The following is a 25,009-nucleotide window of genomic DNA, read 5'->3' on the forward strand; positions in this document are numbered from 1 at the left end:
TAGGAGAATAAGGATTAATATCCAGAATATCCAGAATAAATGGTATCTATCAACAAGAAGAAAATAGGAAGGAGAAAGAATATGGATAGGGAATTTTCTGTAAAGAAATTTAAATGGTCAGTAAATATGAAAAACGCTCAACTTTCTGGAAAATACAAATTTAAACAGCAAGATCACCTTTCCCCTTAAGATCAGTAAAAGTTTAAAAGTTTGAAAATGTCCAGTGTTGGTGGGATTGTGGGGAAAAGGGTAGACCGATACCCTAATAGGAGGGTATCTTGGTACCTTTTTCCTCTTGGAAGACCATTTGGCATACTAACTTCTTAAATGTGCATATCCTTCAATCCAGGAATCCCACGCCTCAGTGTCTGAAAGGAAAACTTGTACCTTTGCCCAGAAAGGCATTTCAGAGCTATTCACTGAATTGTTTGAAGTTGAGAAACATGAAATAATCTATATGCCTGCTAGTAAGGAATTATTAAATAAACCAAGAGTCCTGAAACCCTTGCTCATTTATTCTCCCTTGTACATTTAAAAGTTATCTCATATGTTTTCATTATAACTTTAAATGGTTTAAAAGGCCATGATTTCTGGTGTATATTTATGTTAAATACATTTTCGGTCACCTTAAAATTGCAGATTTAAATCTTTTAGTTTATAGAGAGTATCCACCATATACTGTAGTGTAATTTGCACAGCAGATTCTCTTACCACTTAGATAACTTGAACTCATTTTTCATTAAGAAAAAAAAACTGACTTATTTATCGTAAAATAAATATGTAATATGTGCCTGTATTATGACCACTAGACTTCTGAATTCTCAGCTGGCTGGTTGGATAAATGGATGAGGCTTGGAACCTTCCCCAAAATTTGTTTACTTAATAAAATAAGGTCTTGCTCTTAATTTGCTCCCCTTTTTTGTCAAGGGATTTTCCTTCTTCTCTTGTTTGTTAGGTACTTTGAAGTTTATACAGCTCAGAACAGTGCACCTTAGTAATTTGAGATGGGTAAGAACTTTGCCTTCCTTTACAAAGTGGAGAATTATGAAGTGATTTTAAAAGGACAGGAAGAAAGGAGAACTAGTTCTAAAGCAGATCAACTAGGAAGAGTACAGATAGACACTGAGGATCTGGAAATTGATTCTCCTAAAATCATCCATGTCGACCTAACCTTAGGTTACCACTGAAGTTTGAAGACCATTGAAATAAGCACTGTCATATAACAATATTATGAAATGAATGTTATCTGTCTATAGTTAATACAACCATTTAAAAGGATGCTTATACAACCATTTAAAAGGAGTAAAATACATGTGTACTGACATGGAAAGAATTCTGAGGCATGTTGTTTGGTGAAAAAAGCAAGTGTTAAAAATATTTTGATATGTAATATTTATATGTATTTGTATGTTTTATATATGTATGTATTTATGTTTTTTACTTGAGTAGAAAGGAGATATGGAAGAATGTTTACCAAACTGTAGATGGCACTTACCTTTTTGACAGGGGCCCCAGGAATGTGGGGAAGGTGAAAAGAGATTTTCATTACTTGTTCCTGAATACTCATATATTACTTAAATCTTCTATAATTGAGAATATATTGTATTACTAGTGTAGGAAAAAATTTAAAGAAGTTTATTAATAAAAGGGAAAAACCATTATACTAAATGATCTTTAAGGTCTAAGCTCTAAATTTCAAGGATCACTGGTAGTTACTGCAATATTTTAATAGAAATATTAAAATATTTCTAATTCATATTCTAAATGATTTGTATTTTTCTAATTCATATTCTAAATGATTTGTATTTAAATTCTTTTAAAATATTTTTTAGGTGTGGAACATCAAACAAATGATTAAGTTGACACAGGAGCATATAGAGGCCCTATTGGACAAATTTGGTGGGGAGCATAATCCACCATCAATATATCTGGAGGTAAGTTTTTGAGTATCATATCTGTAGTGATTTTGAAAAGAAGAAAATGAACTTATAAAAAGCATTTGTACTGGTAATATCGGTTATTTTAGGGGGTGAGAGTAGAAATAGATATGGGAAGAGAGAATTAGCTTCGTCATTATTGTACTTTTTAATCTTGTTTCACTTGTTAAAATAAATATATAGTGTTTTCTAGTTTGGAAAATATCAAAACTAAAGGAGAAGGTGTATATAAACTTCAAAATATTACCCTGGGTGGCGGGGGGAGGGAATATTACCCTGGTTTAAAAAAAAAATCTTATTGAAAAGAGAGAAAACAGTCTTTTCTGGAGGTCAGCAAACTTTTACCATATTAGAAAACGGGGAGAATTTTGTGAAATATTGTTTTTTCCAGAACAAATCCCCCAAAACAGGTTTTTGCTTCTTTATGGGTAAAATCTACAATATTTAAATAGCTCAAAATTCCTGAGCCTTACTGTTTAATAGTGCCTTCAGGCTTTTGTATCAAGTCTTGAAAATTATTATAAATTTATAGATTAGTCATTGTTCTTAATCCTATAAGGTGTAGTAGTTACTATTATAATCACAGATACACTTTCTTGGCATGAATTCCCTTATGTAAGTCACTCAGATTTCACAGCGAGGAAGCTGTTATGGAATCTAGGCAGTCAGGCTCCACAGCCAACACTGCTTACCACTACACTATACTGCCTGTCTCTATAAAAGCTGGCTCCAACTATAATCACTAGTCATACCAGGAGATAACCCTAAATTACAAATGATCAGGTTACCACTTGCCTTCAAGTGTCAGAGATTTTTAGGCATGGATTGACAGACTCCTAAATGAAAATTCTAATTTCATAATTTAACTACTTTTAAAGGGTAAGTTAAATCTTCCGTATTTCTAGAGAAAGTAAGCTCTCATTTCTAAAATAAACTTGAAAGTTTGGAAATAACTGCTTAAGAAACTGTTCTCTTCATATGGCTTATCGCAGAGCACACTGCCAATTAGTGTCAGTACTAGGGCTAGAATTCATACCTCTGAATATAGTTCGTGTACTTTCTGATATCCCATGCTCTCTGTTTTACTTGTATGTGTGAGGAGAACAAGCAAAGGAGTCATTAGGAAGCAAATAGTCCTGGTGAAAATAGTAATTCTGCGTTAATCAGAATTAGACAACTTAACCAGCAGTTTTTCTGCAAACCATTTTTGTGTCAGGAAACTTTCCCCATCCTAAGATGTGATACATTTGCATCAGTAACCATGTCTCACTATTGCAGGCATTCACTACCTCCTCCACACACATACTCTTCGGGCTTTTTATTATTTGAATTCATCTAACTAGGACAGTATACAGCAGGCTATATTTCATAGATTATATCATTAGCACATAGATTCTTACCCTCAAGGACTAACATTACACAGTTACTCTGTAGAAGGCAGTGTGGTACAGTGGTTAAAATGAACCATAGAGTTACACACACCCTGTGTTTAAATTCTGGCTCTGCCTTAATTTATGCAGACAGCTTACCTAACCTCCTTATACCTTACCTCATTGGTAAAATGGGACTATATCACACGTGGTATTTTTTTAAGCTTTTTATTGGAATATAATTGCTTTACACTGTTGTGTCAGTTTTTGCTGTACAACAAAGTGTGGTAATTTAAAGATTAAATTCAGTTTATAATTATGAAGTAGCATAGTTCCTGACACATATTAAGTGCTCTATAAATCTTTGGTTCATTTGTTCAACAGATAATTATTGAGCACCTGCTAATTAACATTTGTACTTGTCTAGGCTCTGGGGGTATAACAAAAAACAAACAAAACACACCCCTCCCCCGAAAATCTCTGCCTTCAGATAGCTTGTATTTTAATCAGGGGAGTGGGTTACAGAAAATAAGCGTGTAAATAAGTTAAAACATTAAACTTACCACCATTTGATATACTATGAAGAGGCGTCTGACTGGAGATGACAGTATTCTTCCCTGAGGAAAGTTGACCAGGCTCAGGGAAAAAGATTCGTGGGTACTGATATTTGAAGGCCCTTAAGTGAGTAATCTACTGATTACCCACTCAGACCCACCATTCTCCTTTCTGTCTCTATGAATTTTACTACTCTAAGAATGTCATAAAGTGGAATTCTAACATATAAATCCTGTAACAGGCTGATTTCACTTAGCATAGTGTCTTCAAGCTTCATCCATGTTGAAGCACATGTCAAAATTTTCTTCCTATTTAAGGTTGAATAATATTCCATTGTGTGTATATACCACATTTTATTTATCCATTTATCCATCCATGGCTACCCTCAATGGTTGGTTGTTTCCACCTTTCGGTTATTGTGAATAATGCTGATTTTACTTCTTTTGGGGGGTATATACCCAGAAGTGGAATTACTGAATCATAAGATAATTCTGTATTTAATTTTTTAAGGAATTGCCGTTCTGTTTTCCATAAGCAGCTACATTTTGTATTCCCACTAACAATCCTTTATATCCTTGTGGAGACTTACTTTCTGTGTTTGTGTGTGTGTGTGTGTATGTGTGTGTGTGTGTGTGTGTGTGTAGTAATGGCCATCCTAAGGAGTATGAAGTGGTATCTCATTGTGGAAATGCAAATCTCCAACTTTGTTCTTTTTCAAGATTGTTTTGGCTCTTTGGGATCCTTTGAATTTCCTCATGATTTCAGCATGGATTTTTCTATATCTGCAAACACATTGGGATTTTAGTAGGGATTGCATTGAATTTGTAGATTGCTTTGGGTGGTATTGACATCTTAAGAGTCCTTAACTCTTAAATATGAATGGACAGTTAGGAATAACCAGATATTTAAAGAAAACATTTAACAGGAACGATAACGACAAAAAAGGTCAAAGGGAGCTCAGAAACAGTGTGGAGAGCAGAAGAAAATTTGAAAATAGCTATAATTAACATCAAAGATAAGAGAAGATATAGTAATCTGTTCTTGTTTCATGGTTGTACTAAAGAAGCAAAAGTAATAGAGAATAAAAAAGAGCTCTTGGAAGCTAAAATAGTAAATTAAAATAGTATAGCAGAAAATTAAAATATATTTGTGTGTATCTCTGCATGTGCATATAAACAGACAAACAAATGCTATAAAGTTAAGGACATCTTCCAGAAAGTAGAATAAAACTAAGATGGAAAATATTAAAGGCAAATGGGAAAAATTAGAGAATAAATCTAGGAGATCTATAAAAATTACAAATGTTTTTTATCTGCAAAAACCAAATAAGTTGTCCAGACAAATAGGGGTTTTAATTTCTCCTCCCATAGCAAGAAACATGGAGGTAAATTATTCAAAGATTGGTTTTACAGCTCTGGGTTGTCACACTTTGAGGTAGATTGTATTTTAATCAGTCCTTTTGGTTTTTCTGTCATGACTGCAACAGATCTGAGAATCGTACTCTTAACACAACACCTCAGATCAGGAAGACTGGATCACAGATGTTCTCTGGTGTACTGAACTCTTTCAAGAAGGAAAACTTTCCCCCAAATCTCCTGCAAGTCTTTACATCTCACCAACCAGAATGGCGTTGCACACACCCCTACACTAGTGACTATGCTTACATTTCCTGAAATAAGAGGCTAAAAAGTAATATTTTTCCATTGTTCATAATTTGGCTTCAGATTAGTTTGTGCACTGGCAGGTAGAAGTTGTGCTATAGTTATTTTATTACAAAACGTTTTGAAAGAAACCCCTTTGATATTTTCATAAAAAGATAAATCTTTACCTATCCCTGCATTTCTTCCTTGTAGCAAAACAGAATGAAATCAGTTATATTAGCATCAGAAATCCTCGTGACTTTCTTTTTTCTATGTAGTAATTTATTTAAAAACAAGCTTTTAAGGTGTTCTAGATTTTCTCCAACTGGCATATAAGTAATAATTAACATCTTGTTGATTCCCTTGATGATAACTGCAGTGAAATGAACTATCATAATCTAAAGAATTTCAGATTTGTCTTTTCAGCCTTTGGTTCCAGTCTTTTCTTTTCACCATCATACAAAGAAAGAAAAGATGAGTTTCCCCTAAAAGTCATTTCCCAGAACTTCTTATTTTTCTCCCCATTCTTCTGCATTTGCCCATTTAACAAGTTATTTGAATGCTTTCTATGTGTAAGATGTAATGCTAGATGCTTTTCTAGTAGTAGATTCTTCTTTCAGGATCTGATATGTTGAATCCAGGGGTTAAGGGATAAAGTTTCTGGAATAACCCGACGTATCTAGTGTTAACACACTGACTCCAAGCTACCACTGAATTTGTATGTATGCTAGAGTCCCCTGCAGACAGACAGATGATGACAGTAAAGCTCCTAACATTTATTGAGTGCTTGCTATGCCAGGAACTGTTCCAAGCATATAGTAGATCATTTAATCCTCAACGTGCCCTATGAGTTTTAATTAATATTCTCATTTCCATTTTATAGATGAAACTCAGACACAGAGGGATTTAATAATAACATGACCAGGGTTACACCCCACTTGTTTCTTTTTTCTTCTTTTTTTTGTATCAGAGTCTGTGCTCTTAATTGCTATATCATTATTATGATGCTGACAGCCTTTCTGATCTTTAGTCTGTGTGGAACCCAGGATAATGCAGAGACATCTATCAAAACAAATACTGCAATGAAAATAATCCTGGGACTTCCCTGGTGGTCCATTGGTTAAGACTGTGGCCTTCCAATTCAGGGAGCACAGGTTCAATCCCTGGTCAGGGAAATTCTGCATACTGCCTGGTGCCCCCACTCCCCCAAAATCTGCAAAGAAAATAATACCTGAAGCTAGGCGCTTCCTATGGAATGCAGAACAATTCATTAATTATCAATTGTGGGCAGTTTGAAAGATTTCATTGTATCTTGTGAGATTAAGTTCAGAAAGAATAAATATAATGAACTCTAATGATAAAAAAATTTTTATTCCACTGCTTTTTCCCATTATGTTTTAATTAAGTAGGTCCTTAATTTTCTTCCCAGTTTTAATTGAGAACTAATTCATTACTATAAGATACACTTTTTTAAAGTGTACAATTGAGTAGTTTATAGCATATGCACAGAACTATACAGTTATCACCACCATCTAATTCCAAAACATTTTCACCACCTCAAAAAGAAACCCTTTACCCATTGCAGTTGTTCTTTCCAGCCCCTGGCAACCACTGATCTACTTTCCAATCTATGGATTTACCTATCTGGACATTTCATATAAATGGAATCATACACAGTGTGGCCTTTTGTGACAGGCTGCTTTCACTTAGCAGAATGTTTTCAAAATTCAGCCATGTTGTAGCATGTAGCATTCATTGTAGCATTTATCCCTTTTTATGGCTAATATTCTATCGTGGATGTATCACATTTTATTTATCCGTTAATCGATGGACATTTAAGTTGTTTCCATTTTTTGGCTGTCATAAATAAAGCTACTATGAACATTCATGTACAAGTTTTTATGGTAGGCATATGTTTTCAGTTTTTTTAGTTATGTTACTAGGATGGACTTGCTGTGTCCTTTGGTAACTCTGTGTTTTAACTTTTTGAGGAACTACCGAACTGTTTTCCAAAGTGGCTGCACCATTTTACATTCCCACAGGCAATGTGTGAGGGTTCCATTTCCTATACATCATCACCAATACTTGTTATTTTCCATTTATTATTATTATTATTGCCATCTTAGTAGGTGTGAATTGGCATCTCATTGTAGTTTTGATTTGTACTTCCTTGGCGGCTAATGATGTAAAGCATCTTTTTCATGTGCTTATTAGCCATTTGTATATCTTCTTGGGAAAAATGGCTATTCAGAGCCTTTGCCCCTTTAAAAAACTGGGTTGTCTTTTTATTACTGAGTTGTAAGTTCTTTATATATTCTGGATAGAAAATCCTTATCAGATATGATTTGCAAATATTTTCTCCCATTCGGTAGGATGTCTTCTTCTTCACTCTTTTGATAGTGTCTTTTGAAACACAAATGCTTTAATTTTGATGAAGTTGAGTTTATCTGCTTTCTCTTTGGTTGCTGTGTTTTGATGTGTCATCTGAGAAACCATTGCCTAATCTAGGGTCATGATGATTTGCTTCTGTATTTTCCTCTAACAGTTTTTTAGTTTGAGCTCTTACTTTTAAGTGTATGATCCAGTTTGAGTTAATTTTTGAATATGATGTTAGATAGTAATCCAGCTTCATTCTTCTGCATGCAGATATTCACTTGTACCAGTAATGTTGTCAAAAATCAATTAACCATAAATATAAGGCTTTTTTCCTGGGCTCTCAGTCTGTTGTGTTGTTTTATGTGTGTATCAATACCACGTCTTGATTACTGTAGCTTTATAGTAACTTTTGAAATCAGGAAATGTAAATCTTCCAACTCTGTTCTTTTTCAAGATTCTTTGGTTATTCCAGGTACTTTGCACTTATATGTGAATTTTAAGATCAGCTTGTCCATTTCTGCAAAAAAGCCAAGTGGGATTTTGATAAGGATTGCATTAAATCTGTAGATCAATTTGAGGAATATTTTCATCTTAATAATATTGTGTTCTTACATTCTTTTTTTTTTTTAGTTCAAAAATAAATGAACTACACTTCAGTTTAAAATAAAGATCCATTAAGCGAATGAATGAATGAATGAATAAATAACATGAGCTGTGCCCTCAATTACCTTACAGTTTAGTAGAGTCATTTTGAGAACTCAGCTAAGCAATATAATGACCATAATAACGATAAGAACTAATTCTACTTATCACTACTGATAAAAGTATTTATTGGGTTTTTGCCATGTGGTAGTCTCTGTAATAACTTCCTTTACTAGCATTATCTCACTTAAATTTTTTCACAAATGATTTTTTCACAAATGATTTTTTTAAAAGCCATATTAAGAAGAATGTGTTAATACTCTAAAGGAGGTGAAAAGAAAATACTGATTTTGGATTTTATCAAGCAGAGCTTTGAAGTAGACTGAAAAATAGGTAGGATTTTGATAAAAAAGAAAGGGGTTTTGGAAAAGCTGCCTCCTGAAGAAATACCTGGTTTCTGCAACTTCTTGAAGCACCAGAGGAATTTCATTGATGGTGGTAGTGGTGCTTGAGGTGTGTGTCTGTGTGGGAAGACTTGCTAACATTTACAGGGGGGAGAAAACAGAGGAAAAGGGAAAGTTGGAAGATGTAAGAGAAAATGGAGTTGAGGATGAACCAAGGCCTCCACAGAAGAGACCCTAAACACCCAGTGTCAGCACTAAATTGAGAGCAAAAGAAGGATGGGGAAGGATGGGAAGAAATGCTTGGACAAAGAAAGAAGAGGAAGCTTTTATTTGATGGCTTTGATCGTCAGAGTAAATTTGAAGATAATGGTATTTTCTGAGTGAATTAAGGGTTGGGGGATGAAGTTAGGAGCCAGAGAAGCATAGAAAAGGTTGGAGTAAGTATTGTGAGAAATGTGATATGAATTAAAAATAAGTACAAAATTTTAGTAGTGTGAAGAACTAATTTCCATGAATTGATAATGGAGCAGTTGGCCTCGTTTTATTATTTTCTTCAGTAATGTGTGGTAACCTGAGAGAAAGAATGGAATAATTGAATGATAGAATTTACCCAAAGTTGGCATTTGACAAGCAAGCTGGTAAAAGAATAAGAATTAACCAGACAATCTAAGATATTACCAGTGGCATTGTTGAAATGGAGAGCTACAAAGTATGGGAAGTAAAACAGTAAAAAATCTGAAAAACGCCAAGGGATTAATGTAGACCATGAACAGATTATTGTGGTAGTGAGGTTGAAATTTAAGACAGTGGGATAAATGTGGGTGCACAGAGGTGTGGGAGGTTCCCAACTGAGATCTTGTCATCATTTGGAACTCTCTTGTACAGAACTATTTGTATCTCTGAATCTTAAATATAGAATAGAAATAAATGCCTTTATAGGTAAGAGGTTTAGAAAACGGTAAGGCAGGAATGTTGTAAGAGTAATCAGCTTCCACACTGAATGCAGCAGGGGTAACGGGGTGAAATGAGCAAGCCAGGTCCAAAACAAGGTGGGCAAGTACCTTGGCAGATTGCAGCTATCATAGTAGAGGCAGGTAGAATAAGTAAATGTTTTGTACTTAAGGAAGAGTTATTGATAAATGCAGTGAAATAATAGATTGTAATTCACAGTGGAGGGAACAATATATTTTCAAAAATTAAAGCTAACATTTTGATAAAGAAATAACATCCAGAAAATTTGTTTACATTTATTACTTTTCCTAAGACTAACTTTGTATAGTAAATGTACTTGCTTATTTACTTGACAGTAAATGAGAATATTTGATCTCCACAAGGAGGAATTTTTGTCTTCCAGGCTGCATGTATATAGTCTTCAAAGGTTAGGAGTTGTGTTGGTCTTTATTTTTGTGGTTTGAGCCCCAAACAGTACCAGGCACATGAATGCTCAATATGTATTTATTGAATGATTGAAGTCTCAATAAGTGGATCATATTGAAAAAGATGTCCTTAAGTAATTAGCCCATGGAACTGAAAGCTAAATAGAAATGCAGCTTAGAAAATTTTGGACTGATTTGGTTATAATGCCTGAAATGCTGTGAAATGTTTCGGGGTAAGTGTTGGACAACTATTAGATTGTAAAGGAGAGCGCATGTTGATGTATTTTAGGCCCTTTACTTCATTAGCTCATTTTAGTATTTTCCCTCCCCCACCGCCCAAAAACTGTATCGTAAGATCAAGCATATCAGGTGTGGTGGCCTATATTGAAATGAAATTTCTCCTTTATTCTCCTCTACTTTTGATAATTCTCCCTTGCTTATAGAATGAAGTTCAGCATTCATAGCATAGTATATACATTCTCTACAAGCTGGTCCTTTACCCGCTTTCCAGTCTTATTATTTGTGTTTTATTATTTATTATTCACTTAAATTTTACAAACATCTGTTGATCCCTTGGTATGTCCCGGCTATTGTAGTTCAGCTATGCTAGTGGATAGTTTTCCTCTGTCTTAAAATTTCTTACCTCCTTACTCTGCTACAGAATTTCTTCTGTGCTACAGAGTACTCTCTTCTCCCACACTTAACTCCATCTATCTAAATGGTAACATTTTAAGGCCCCCCTCTTTCCTTACTCTTACCTTGTATCAAAAACATTCTTTGTTTATTTCTCAGGTACAACACTTAAACAAATAAAAAGAGTACTCTTCTCCCACACTTAACTCCATCTACCTAAATGCTAACATTTTAAGGCCACCCTCTTTCTTTACTCTTACGTTTTATCAAAAACATTCTTTATTTCTCATGTACAACACTTAAACGAATAAAAATGTATCCATCTACTTCTCTGCAGCCCAATAATAAACTTCTTAGGTGATGGGAAATGCAGTTTTTTAAATCTTTGATTCTCCTTTGTAGACTTTCATAAATGTTTGTCGTGTTGCATCTATTTAGGGTGGTAGGGAGACATGATGGATTATAGTGTGGGGAAGGTGATTACTACAACCTTAAAGAACCGTGGACACATACATTCCAGTTCATTCCATGTCTTTATTTTCAGTATCATTCTGTTTTCAAGATTCTTCCTACTTTTAGAATATATCTTATGGGATCATTTGACCTTATAGCTTTAGTAAAATGAAACTCCTAGAAAGATACCATGATAAATAATGGCCTCAGAATTTCTTGACTGCAGGGTTGTAACTACCTTTTCAAACAAAATTTTATTCTCTAAGCAGTATTTGATGGGAAAAAGGAGGTCATAGGATATCTGTAGTGAGAAAAAGAAAGTATTTTAACTAATAGCTGTTTCAGAAAAAAGGTGGCAGTTATACATCCTCTAATCCCTATTGAGAATTTGGTGGTAATTGTAAGATCCGGCACTGTGTACCTTAGTCTTGTTTTTTGACAAATCTCTCTAACACCTCATCTCTTTTTCAGCCTGTCTCTCACAGAGAGAGACAGAGAGGTATGAAACCTTATATGCCTACAACTTTTCTGGAAAAAAAATTATTGGAGAGCATATTTATGTGTATTAGCTTTTTTATCTCATGTTAGAGATGTAATTTGGAAGATAAATTGTGATTTGGCCAAAAAATTGCAAATAGTGATTTTTTAAAATTAATATTCATGGCTATTATAGACGTGTATGTATGTGTGAGTTTCTAGATGTAGTGTCTTATAACACAAAATTTACCAATTTAAAGGTAAAAGTACTAATTTACAATATTTCCGGCACTTATTTTGTAATTTGTAACACAAAATCATGTTAGGTTATAAACAGATTATAATCAAAGACTTGAATTTCATATTTGCTTTTGTAATTGTCAGGAAAAAGTCCAGATTCAGTGTTAATCTACTTTATTTTATAGGCCTATGAAGAATACACCAGCAAGCTAGATGCCCTCCAACAAAGAGAACAACAGTTATTGGAATCCCTGGGGAATGGAACTGATTTTTCTGTTTCTAGCTCTGCATCAACGGACACCGTTACATCTTCTTCCTCTTCAAGCCTTTCAGTGCTGCCTTCGTCTCTTTCAGTTTTTCAAAATCCCACAGATGTGTCAAGGAGCAACCCCAAGTCACCACAAAAACCTATTGTTAGAGTCTTCCTGCCCAATAAACAGAGGACAGTGGTGAGTCAACTTTTAATATCATTACTGCTTTTTCTTTGTATTTTTCAGAGAGACTAGTTGTTGAAAATGAAATGTGATACCCAGTGGTCATGCAAATGGCAGCATCCATTTCAAACAGGAATGGAAAAGACATAATTATTTGGTGCCAAAGTCTGTGTTCTTTAACTGGAACAAATTGCATTATCTTCAGTGTCAGATTTGACATTTATACGTCTACCAAACTTGAACTACACTCAAGTCTGAGTACTAGTTTAGAATCAATCAGAATTTCGAGACTTGAGCTTGTTCGTTGTCTCACATATGTCAGGTAAGATTCGTTCTTTGCCCTAGAGAAATCCCTATTTGGGTTTATTATCAAATGTTGGATTCTTAGTGTGCTTGACATTTTTCCTCGTTATGTAACTTTTGATTGTTGATCGTTAGTATCATCATTGGAGCACAGTGCTCTGTAAATAACCTTTAAAGCAGGGAACTATGCAGGATTATTATACATGGTCTATAATCTTCAAGTGCAACAGATACTGCCAGTGGACATAATAGAATAATGCACTCATATACATCACTAATTTTTTATGATGTATATGGTTTTTTTTGATATTAATTAAAAAAACCATTTCATTTCCAAATACAACTGCAGCCAAAGTAATTTTTTAATTCGACCACTCAGATAGCATTAGTAGTATTGCTGCTTCTTCATGGGGAAAGTTTGCTGACCTATGCTTTATTGGCCTCCTGTGGGGTCAGTTTGTCATCCTGTGAAGCAAAAGGGTGTGAATGTCATTGTGTGGAGATACAAGATTAGGCCTTTGGCCAGTGTTACAGAGGTAGTTGGAACGCATATCCTCACATAAATCTGAACCTTTGAAGAGCTTTACCTTCAGAGAAAGAGTGAATTAGAAGAAAGTCTATTCATCAGCGTATATAAATAACAGTGAAACTTGTCTGTCTTTGCTAGGGCTCCAAATAAAGGTTAAAGTTTCCCTCATGAATTCTTAACTATAGACCTGTTCTTATCATAGCGTGGAGTTCATAATTATATTACCTGCATTATTTAGGAATTCTCAACCCAAGAAATCAGTGTAACAACTGGTCCTGGAGTGGTAATAGCACTCAGGCACTGGGCAGAAACAAATGCAAACCCTCGCCTAGCCCATATGGGTCTCATGGAATTCACATACAGAATGCCTCAATGATAAGGTCAAAATCCCAAGTTATAATAAACAAGAAAACAGTCTACCATCAGTGCATTAGAGAAATTAAAAATAGCAGGATTAGATTCCAAGAAGGAACCAAATAGAATTTCTAGGTGGCCTTAAAATTTTAAACTCAGTAGATGACAGTTATCATCTCTGAAGTATTATTGCTAAAAATGATTGTGTTGAATGTTAAGCTTCTGGACCTCTTATAAGCTTCCATTTTATAAGAAACAGGGTTAAAGGAAAAGGTTAAGCACCGTGAGGAAGAAATTAGACAAATTCAGAAGGTGGACATTCTGTAAGGCACACAGCCTGGACTCAGTGCTATGGAGGATAAAAGGTTGGGGATTATTCTACACTGAATAAGACTGAAGTGACAAAACAACTAAATGCATTGTGTGATCCTGGTTTGGGACGAGGGTGAGGAAGAGCTATAGAAGTCCTTCTTGAGGTGGGAAATGTTGAATGTAGATTGAATATGATGTGTTCTTATGGAATTATTAGTTTTTTTAAGTGTGATAATAGGGCTATTATTATGTAGGAGAATGTCTTTATTCTTAGGAAATACATGCTTAAATATTTAGGGGTAGGGACTTCCCTGGTGATGCAGTGGTTGACAATCTGCCTGCCAATGCAGGGGACACAGGTTCGATCCCTGGTCTGCAAAGATCCACATGCCTCGGAGCAGCTGGACCTGTGTGCCATAACTACTGAGCGTGCACTCTAGGGCCTGCGTGCCACAACTACTGAGCCCATGTGCCGCAGCTACTGAAGCCTGAGAGCCTAGAGCCCGTGCTCTGAAACAAGAGAACCCACTGCAATGAGAAGCCCGTGCGACGAGCAAAGAGTAGCCCCCGCCTGCCACAACTAGAGAAAGCCCATGTGCAGCAGTGAAGACGCAGTGCAGCCAAAAATAAATAAATCTTAAAAAAAAAAAATTTAGGGGTAAATTGTCATGATGCCTGCAACCCCCCTCCCATCCCATTTTTTAAATAAAACTTACATATAGTAAAGTGTACAAATCTTAAGCGTACAGTTTAGTGACTTTCTATATGTGTAACTGATGTGCTGATCAAGATAAAGAATGTTTTGGTTTCCTCTGCCACCACCAACATGGAGAGTTTGTACCAAGTCCTGTTCTTGGTGCTCGAATGCCCCAACCTGAAGCTGAAGAAGCCCCCCTGGGTGCACATGCCGTCGGCCGTGACGGTGTACGCCCTGGTGGTTGTGTCTTACTTTCTCATTACTAGAGGAATCATTTACGATGTTACTGTCGAACCTCCAAGTGTTGTCTCCACGACTGATGAAGATGAGCATCAGAGGCCAGTGGTTTTCTGGGCCTGTGTGGTAAATGCACAATGTATTATGGAAGGACTCATATCCAGCTTCCTGTTTATACTGGAAGGTTTAGGTTTCATAATCCTAGACTGATCCAATGCACCAAACATTCCCAAACTCAGTAGATTTCTCCTTCTAGTCACTGGATTCGTCTGTGTCCTGTTGAGTTTTTTCATGGCTAGAGTATTCATGAGAATGAAACTGCTGGGCTATCTGATGGGTTAGTGTGCCTTTTGAGAAGAAATCGGTGGATACTGAATTTGCTCCTGTTAATGAAGTTTTAAAGGCTGTACCAGTCCTCTGATATGAAATACGGAAAAAGATGAAAATCAGCAGAAGGAAACATCTGGTGAAAACATAGAAAGCATATTATAGCTTGGACTAAGATGTCATCTTGGTATCAAAGAGACAAGCTTATCAGTATTTTTTCCTGCTGGCCTATACTGATGTACCAATGATGTTAAGTGGCATTTTCTTCTTTGTTTTTTCATTTCTTAAAGAAAATATACTTCATTTCTACAACTATAGTATTGAATAAAATGATTTTTTTTACAAACCCCTTAATATTTTTTGGAGGTGTTATTTCTGACCTTCAGAAATTAGTGTAAAATCAGGAAACGAGATCCCATAAGCTGAGAACTCTGGACAGCTGATCAGCTTTACCTGTGATGCTTTGCCTTGAAGTAGAGTGTGTGACAGTACATCATTTCAGATATGTGTGTAAGACTATTTCCTGAACAATAAGTTGTATGAAAGGCACAGAAATAAATAATTTTTCTAATTAAAAAAAAAGACACAGAATATTTCTAATATGTGTTCTTCTGTGCTCCTTTAATTCAGTACCCACCTTCAAGAGTAACCACTATTCTGAATTCTATCTCAGTCAGTCACTTTAGAACTTAGTTTCAAATGGTATGATGGAAAACAAAATGTTAAAGAGAGAAAACAAATATGAAAGAATAATTTCAGAATCTGAGAGAATTTGGATGTTAATTGTACTATTCCTTCTAATTTTCTGTTTTAAAGTTTTCATAATAGAGTTGGAAAAATTCAAAGAACATAGAACAAAAGAAAAATAGAAAGCTAAAAAGAAACAGTTACCACTAAGGAAAAAAACTAAGGAACATATTGATGCTGATTTGAAGAATTAGCAAAGTAACACTTTAAATAAAATCTCAAAATATCAAGCTAGTTACAGCGTATTACAGACCAAGTGTTAAAATGCTGTATAAAAATTAAAATATTTATTTTAAAAAACTTAGTGGATGAATTAAAAAGTAATTGAATTCAGCTGAAGGAGGAGAATTAGTGAACTTTGGAAAGCAGGGAAAGAGAGTTATAGAAAATATAAAAGAGAGGTTAAGAGGTATGAAGGATGGGATGAATAGTTTCGTTATATGCCTCAAAGCAGTTTCAGAAAGTGAGAAGAGAAATAAAACAGTGAAGCAAAATTCAAAGAAATGATGGCTGACTTTTATGAAAGAGATGAATCTAAGGATTTGGGAAACATAAGCTCTAAGTTATTTAAGTAAATTTGAACCCATTACTAGATATAACAAAATGAAAGAATATTGTTTTAAAAGCACTTAGGAAAAATTACCTATACAGGAATTCCAGTTATATATCAAAAAATTTCTTCATAGCAGCTGTAGAAGCTGGAAGACAATAGAATAATGTACTCAAAGTACTGAATGATGCCTGTAAGTTGCTTAGCTAAATTATGAGTTTAACTAACCAGGTACACTGTGAGTCAAGGCACAATAAAGCCCTTTCCAGACAAGTTTACTTTTCCCAGGCTCTGGGAAAAAATTACTTTAGGAAGAAAACTGAACACAGAGGAAGGAACAGAAAATAAGAACTAAATGTAAAACTATAAAATTTGTACAAGAAAACACAGGAAAAAAGTTTTGTGACCTGGAATTTGGCAACAGTTTCTAAAATGTGACACCAGAAGCACAGTCCCTAATGAACTTATTGATAAGTTGTACTTTATCAAAATTAAAAACTTTTGCTCTTCAAAAGACAATATTAAGAGAATAAAAAGACAAACCACAGATAATCTTTGCAAAATATATATCTGGTCAAGGACATGTATCCAGAATATATAAAGAGCTCTTAGAAGTCAATAATAAGAAAACAACTCAAGAAATGGACAAAAGATTTGAATAGATACTTCAAAGAAGATATGTGGGTGGCACATAAACAGATGAGAAGATGCTTGACATAATGCATCATTAGGAAAATGCAAATTAAAGGCACAAGATACCACTACACACCTACTAGAATGGCTAAAATGAAAGAGTGGCCATACCAACTATTGGTGAGGATGTGGAACAACCAGAATTTTCATACACTGCTGGTGGGAATGTATAATGGTACAACCACTTTTGAAAGCAATTTGAAGGTCAACTTAATGCAGTCCCCTTTAAAATCCCAACAGCTTTTTTTTTTTTTTTTTTTTTTTTTTTTTTTTTTTTTTTTTGCAAAAATAGAAAAATCCATCTGGAAATTCATGTGGAATCTCAAGGAATCCTGAATACTCAAACAGCTTTGAAAAAGAACAAAATTGGAGGTCTCACACTTCCTGGTTTTAGAACTTATTACAAAGCTACAGTAATTAAATCATTTTGGTACTGATCTAGACAGATATATAGACCAGTAAAATTAAATACTTTTAAAATATATTTCTCTTTTTGATTATTGAGTATGAAGTGGTACCTCATTGTGATTTTATATGCATTTCTCTGTTGGCTAATGACATCAAGCATCTTTTCATATGCTTATTGGCTTTTCTACACCTTTTCTAGAGAAAGTATTTATAAATAGTTTTGCATGGCATGCATAAAGCCGGGCATTACCTAAATGGTTAAATAGGTTTGGTATATCCATCAAATGGAATACTACTTGGTAGCAAGGAATGTATTACTATCAGTAATACACACAACAGCATAGCTGACTCGGAAAGTAGCTATGTTGAGTGAAAGTAGCCAGACAAAAATGAATATATACTTTATAATTCCATTTATATAAAAGTCTAGAGGGAATTCCCTGGCCATTCTGTGGTTACAACTTGGAGCTTTCACTGCTGAGGCCCTGGGTTTGATCCCTGGTCAGGGAACTAAGATCCCGTGTACTCTGTGGCAATCAATCAATCAATCAATCAATAGTAAGTATATAAACTAACTAACTAACTAGGGTTTTATCCCTGGTCAGGGAAGTAAGATCCCATGTACTCTGTGGCAATAAATACATACATACATACATACATAAATACATAAATAAAGTATAAATAAGTAAGTATATAAACTAACTAACTAACTGGGGTTTTATCCCAGGTCAGGGAAGTAAGATCTGCAAGCAGCATGGCATGGCAATAAACAGAAAAACCAGAAAACGCAAACTCTTCTATAGTGACAGAAAGCAGATCAGTATTTGACTTGGCTTGGAGCTAGGACAGAAGGGGGATTACACAGGAATGCAAGGAAAATTTCAGAAGCTAATAGGGCACATTTATTATCTTGAATGTGGTGATGGTTGCATGGATAACATATGTATAAAATCAATGTATCAAGGGATTCCCTGGCAGTCCAGTGGGTAGGACTCTGTGCTTCCACTGCAGGGGGGTGTGGGTTTGATTCCTGTTCGGGGAACTAAGATCCTGTATGTCACATGATATGGCCAGAAAGATTTTCTTTTAATTAAAAGAAAATCAGTGTATCAAATTATGTACTTAAATCATTGCAGTTTATTGTATGTTAATTATGCCTCAGTAAATCTTTTTTTTTTTAAACAGAACATTTGGTTAAGGGAAACTAAAGGTTAGTCTAAGTTATGAACATATTTGCAAAAATCTTTAATAAAATGCTGGCCAACTGAATCCAGCAGTGTATAGATTTTTAAAAAATAATAATTATTCTAGGAATGCAACACTGATTTTTAAAAATCAGTGCAGTACAGGGACTTCCCTGGCTGTCCAGTAGTTAGGACTCCATGCTTCCACTACAGGGGGCATGGGTTCAATCCCTGGTCAGGGAGCTTAGATCTTACATGCTGCATGGCTCAGCCCCCCCCCCCCCCCCCACCAAAAAAAAAAAAATCAGTGCAGTTCTCATTAGCAGATTAAAGTAGTAACACTGTATGAATATCTCTAGGAGTAATAAACAAGACATTCGATATTATTCAAAATCTTTTAATAATTAGAAATAAAAAACTCTGTAAACTTGAAATAAGAGAACTTCCTTGATAAAGGATATCTACCAAATGTGTCTAAAGAAGCATTCTGCTTCATGGTACATTCTTGTTAAAATTGGAAACAAGCAAGACAAAAATTCCTGCTGCTCATGGTGTTGAATATCCTAACCAATCCAGAACACAACAAAGAAATTTAAAACATAGGGATTAAAAAGGAAGAAACAAAACTGTTATTAGCAAATAATTTGTCTACTTAGAAAATCTACTAAATTATTATAATAAATAAGAAACTCAGCACTTAATAGAACATGTAATTTTGTTTGAAAAGGATATTGACAGTAGTAAAAATAATTTTTAAATATTTAAGATTTTTATGAAGAAATTTGTGCAACTTTATTGAAAGACATTTGAAGAGAGTAAAGAAATTAAGTTGCTTTGTTCTTGATAATCTTCCTAAATATATTTCTCCTCAAATTAATCTAAATTCTGTGCAGTTCCTGTGAGAATTTAGGAGTTTTGTCCCATCAGAATTGTCCCACCCTCACCACCCCATCTGAAAAGCTGATTCTAAAATTTATATGGAAGATCAAAGAGCTACCCTAGAGGCCTCTTCTAGGGATTTTAGTGTGAAGAAGCATTTGCTTGAAGTTTAGTTCCTTTTTCTTACTTGGCTTTTATTGTGTTAAAATTCATATCAAATACATACAAAACTTTTTAAAATGTTGCAGCAATTATTTCATGGTGGTCGTATTAGAGGTATTTATTCTTTTTCAAAATTTCTAACAAATATGTTTAATTTATAATTTCAAAATAATTTCTTAACAAGTAATTTAAAGATTTTATGAGATACTCTATATCAAAATGAATGTGTACTCATTATTTCTAAAAATAAAAAAGTATAAGCAAGGTAAGTGTCCCTTGGTACAGAAGTACTTAAGACTGTGCAGGTCATGGATTAGATACAGTGACTAAAAAGAATAAATGTGTGTGTCTTCTGAGGTATTTTTTAATCATATATAAGAACCTGTTAATTGTGGTTATCTGAGGGGTGGGGACATTGCTGGGGGTAGGAGAAAGGGACTAACCTTTTAACTTATACTTACCCCCTCCTTTTACATAATGCCGAGCTACCTGTTTCTTTTTTATGGCTTTAAAATTATTGTTCAGAGTGATTATATTTGATTTATTAACTGTTTATTTCATGACGGATAGTTAGGTAATGCTGCAGAATACATTTAAATACATATATCCTGAAACATTGTGGGAATATTTTCATGTTAGATACCTAGAAATAAGTATTGGATGTATGTATACTTAAAACATTTTTTGTACCCTTTAAGCAGAAAAATGTTTACTGATATACATTCTCTATAGTGTATGAGACTTCCTTTTCCCACAAGACCATGGTCAACGTTGAGTGTTAATGAAATTTAGAAGATGTTACCAACCTAATAGAATTTAAAGTATGTTAGACATGAGATACTCTCATCCATGTATATTTTTCAGCCTGTGTGTTATGACAACAAGAAGTAATCCAAAAAATATCTCACCCAGTTTCCCTGAAACATGGCTAGTCCTAAGCTGGCCTTCTTGAACTTGTAGTTTAAAAGACAGAATTTGCTTATTTTATTTTATTATTTTATTTTTACAGGTTTACTAAAATGTAGTTTACAAACATACAGTTTACTCATTTAAAGTATACAATCCAAAAAAAAAAGTATACAATCCAGTGATTTTTTTTTAGTCTACTCACAGAGTTATGTGACTGTCAACACAGTTAATTTTAGAACATTTTCACCACTCCAGAAAAAAAAATTGTGTACTTGTTAAGAATCACCATTTCTCCCCAATCTTCCCAGCCCTAGCCCACCACTTACCGCCTTTCTATCTCTCTAGATTTGCCTATTCTGGACATCCCATTCTATATAAATGGAATCATACAGTATGTGGTCTTCTGTGACTGGCTTCTTTTGCTTAGCATAATGTTTCTAAAGTTCATCCATATTGTAGCATATATCAGTCCTTCATGCCTTTTTATGGTTGAATAGTATCCTATTGTGTGTGTCATACCACATTTTATTTATCCTTTATCAGTGCTGTTTTCACTTTTTTGGCTATTATGAATAACACTGCAGTGAACATTCATGTACAAATTTTTATGTGGACATAGGTCTTCATTTTTCTAAGGCATATGCCTGCAGTAATCTTTTTTTTCTTTTCTTTTAAAAAGAGTGCAGTAATCTTTTTAAGAACTACCAGAATGTTTTTGAAGTGGCTGCATCATTTTACTTTCTCACTAGTACTGTATGAAAATGTTAGTATCTTCTCCTTGCCAGTGTTTTGTTTGTCTTTTTGACTATAGCCATACTAATGGGTGTGAAGTGGTACCTCATTGTGGTTTTGCTTTGCATTTCCTGATGGCTGCTGATGTCAAGCATCTTTTCATTTGCTTATTTTTTTTGGGGGGGGGGGTACACCAAGTTCAATCATCTGTTTTTATACACATATCCCCATATTCATTTGCTTATTGGCTTTTGTTTATCTTTCTGGAGAATTTGCTTACAAATAGTTTTACATGGCATGGAACAAAATACCAGTGGTCTGAGATAAGAAAGATCCTGAGTTGATGGCCAGTGCTCTAATAATAGAAATTGAACAAAAAAAGAGAAAGTAGCCAGGGTTATTTCATCTAGAGATAGGAAAAAGTACAATTTCTATGAGTACCTATGTTACAAAAGTAGAAAGAGAAGTGGAGATTACAGGAATAAAGCCGAATGCTCTAGAACTCAAAAAAAAAAAAAAAAAAAGAACTATAGAAGATAGGTGAGCCTGAGGTTAGAAATAAAAGTAAGGTAAACTAAGTGCAGGTATTGTAATATTAAGAATGTGATAGTAGCTAGCCCCTAGAAGTGTTTTGTTTTGATGACTTCAAACTATTACTTTACACAAACCCAGCATGCTTTTAAGTTGTATATAATTTAAAGCAAAGGTTTTTCAAAATTGGTGCTTGGGTTTAGTGTTTAGAAAAGAACATTAATAAGGTTTTTAACTTTTTTATTTAGAAAACTTATTTATATGGAAAAGTATAAGGGACAATATATTAAACACCTGTGTTTAGTCACCTACAATGAACAAGTATTGTTTGTTATATTTTCTTTATATTACACACACGTATACATACATACATTTAGATTCCTCTTACCAATCCCATTCTTTTCCCAAACATCCTTCATCCCACCCCGTCCCCCAAGAAGTAGCCACTATGATAAATTTGGGGTACATTCAATCAGTATTTTTGTATTTTACTACATAGATATGTACCTATAAGCATTATTTCAGATTTATAAAATAGTATGATTATATAATGTTCAGCATCTTGTCCTTTTTATTCAAAATTATAATTTCAGGGTATACATATGTATGTGTTGATACATATAGGTCTGATTCTTTTCAGTTTAACATGGTTTATCCTGATGGACATCTAGGTTATGTTCAGTTTCTTTGTTGTTACTAACAGTGCTAAATATGAACATCTTTATACAGGACTCTTTGTATACAGGTAACGGGGTATTTCCAAGTTGCAAACCTGGAAGTGGATCCCTCAATGGGGAATGCAGATTTGGTTCAAAAGCTATAAAAAAAACAGGTGTCTGAAAAAAATATCTAAAACTACTAAATTAATTTTAGCATCTGAGGGGAGGAAGCTCTCAGAGCAGCTTATCTTTTTTGGTTTCCTCCGTGTCTAACAGTTAGTAGGTGTTCTATCAGTATTTTTGAAAGAATGAGGCTTTGGATTTACCGTAGCCTGAGATGTGTAAATAAGTATCTGCTGATTGATGTTAATGCTGATTGTATCTAACATAAATGAAAGGAAGGACAGTGGGAACAGGTAGGGCAATGTTGGATGCTTCAGAATCATGCATTGGTTGTGCTATAATTAAACCAAGAAATGTTTATGGAATGGAAGAGGTAAGGAGAAGCTATGTTCTTTTAGCCAGTTCGAGGAGAAATATGTAAAGAACACAAAAACACGTAGGAAACTTTAACTCTCTTACTAGCACAAATAAGTAGTTTTAATGTAACAGATTGAGTAGAGGGACATCATCAGAGTAAATGCTAGAACCCCAGGGAATACCTCTCCCTCTCCCTTTATTTTTAGCATAAGCAAAGCAGAAACCTCTAAGATCTGCAAGTGATGAAAGAGAGTTATCCAGTCCATTCTTTTATAGACAAGAAGAATACCTGTTGCATAGTGGTTTACAGTTTGTAAAAATGCTCTCCCAGTAGCATAGAGATATGTATACTACCAACTGTAAAATAGATAGCCAGTGGGAAGTTGCTGTATAACAAAGGGAGATCAACTCGATGATGGATGATGCCATAGAGGGCTGGGATGGGGAGGGTGGGGGGGAGTCGCGGGAGGGAGGGAATAAGGGGATATGTGTTTAAATACAGCTGATTGACTTTGGTGTACCTCAAAAACTGGTACAAGAGTGTAAAGCAGTTATATTCCAATAAAGAGCTTTTAAAAACAACAACAACAATAACAACTATCCAGCCATTTCCATGTATTCTCAACAAGCTGCTTCTAGAATTTGACAGAAAACTTGAGCAGAACCAGATGATGCAGGGTACATCAAGAAAGTACACAGGATTATACTTTTTACTTCCTATGTGATTAATATGAAAGTCTTTATAGATTCATTTTCTTTGTACCCATGCCATTTTATGTAATTTCTTAAAAGCTATACAATGTATATATACAAGGCACATACATCTTCATTTAGTTTGTTTTGTCTAGTACCTAATAAAAACTCAAAATATTAAAAAAAAAATGCTCTCCCATATATTCATTTGTTCCTCATAGTAACTTTGTGGGGTAGAGTACTATAGAGCAATATTAACTCATGTTGATATTTAAAATACTGTGTTTAATTTTAATAAAATAGCTGTGAAGTCTGGGACCTTCTTGACTCCTCTTAAGTGTAGACTAGATCTTCACTTTTGCCACAGTGAGAGACTTATCTGTTGCTAGATACGTTTTCTCCCTTGGAGTACTAATGAGGTAGTTGATTAACTTTAGTTTTGATTTTTTTTTTTATTTAATTAGGGCCAGCAGTTTAGCAGTAAAAGACATACCACCTTTATAAAATCTTGTGATCACTTGTTCTTTGTCAGTTAAATACAACTTGACCAGGAGGCATACTTAATTCTAAAATTGCTTTTACCTTAGGAAGTTTTGATAGTGTATATATAGTCAGCCTCTTTTTACTTTAAAAAGATCATGTTATAAGCAGATCATATTAAATTTTTCCTTTTATTATATTGTGAATTGGTTTAACAGTCTATAATAAACTATATTATGGTTGGTTTAACTGTTCTAAAAAGGACTTGACATCAAGATAGATTATGATAAGATCAGGAAGCTATAAATTTAGGTTTATGTTAAAAACTCATATACTTTCATGTATAATCTGTGCCAGTTTATACAAGGAGATCTCAGTGTATCATGAAGTTTACTTAAAGCAGGTAATAATATCTGCATTGTAAAGAATTTAAACTACAAAATTAATCTACTGGCTCAAATAAACATGTAATTGTGATGGCCAGTCCTTTAAGAAGGCGTCCTTAAGGTTTTAAGAGAACCTTTTATTGGGAAAATTTTAAACATACACAAAAGTAGAGTAATGTGGTGGACCATCATGAATCCATTTGATAAAAGATAATTTATA

The 25,009-nt window shown here is 34.3% G+C and overlaps 1 protein-coding gene and 1 pseudogene across 5 annotated transcripts in view; both read left to right on the forward strand.

Moving 5' to 3' along the window:
• The window catches only part of BRAF (B-Raf proto-oncogene, serine/threonine kinase), a 158,451-nt gene that overhangs the window by 61,749 nt on the left and 71,693 nt on the right, over window positions 1-25,009 (forward strand). For 4 of the 5 annotated variants that reach the window (XM_057730848.1, XM_057730849.1, XM_057730851.1 and 1 more), the window contains exons 2-3: window positions 1,833-1,934; window positions 12,289-12,552. In XM_057730848.1, the coding sequence (XP_057586831.1) occupies window positions 1,833-1,934; window positions 12,289-12,552 (366 nt within the window). Of the gene's footprint in view, window positions 1-1,503; window positions 1,529-1,832; window positions 1,935-12,288; window positions 12,553-25,009 lie in introns of those variants that run through there. The other variant, XM_057730852.1, reaches the window with a different exon arrangement.
• On the forward strand, window positions 14,862-15,311 carry LOC130851056 (oligosaccharyltransferase complex subunit OSTC-like; annotated as a pseudogene).

The sequence above is a fragment of the Hippopotamus amphibius genome, chromosome 4 (assembly GCF_030028045.1).
Source record: "Hippopotamus amphibius kiboko isolate mHipAmp2 chromosome 4, mHipAmp2.hap2, whole genome shotgun sequence".
Lineage (NCBI taxonomy): Eukaryota > Metazoa > Chordata > Mammalia > Artiodactyla > Hippopotamidae > Hippopotamus > Hippopotamus amphibius.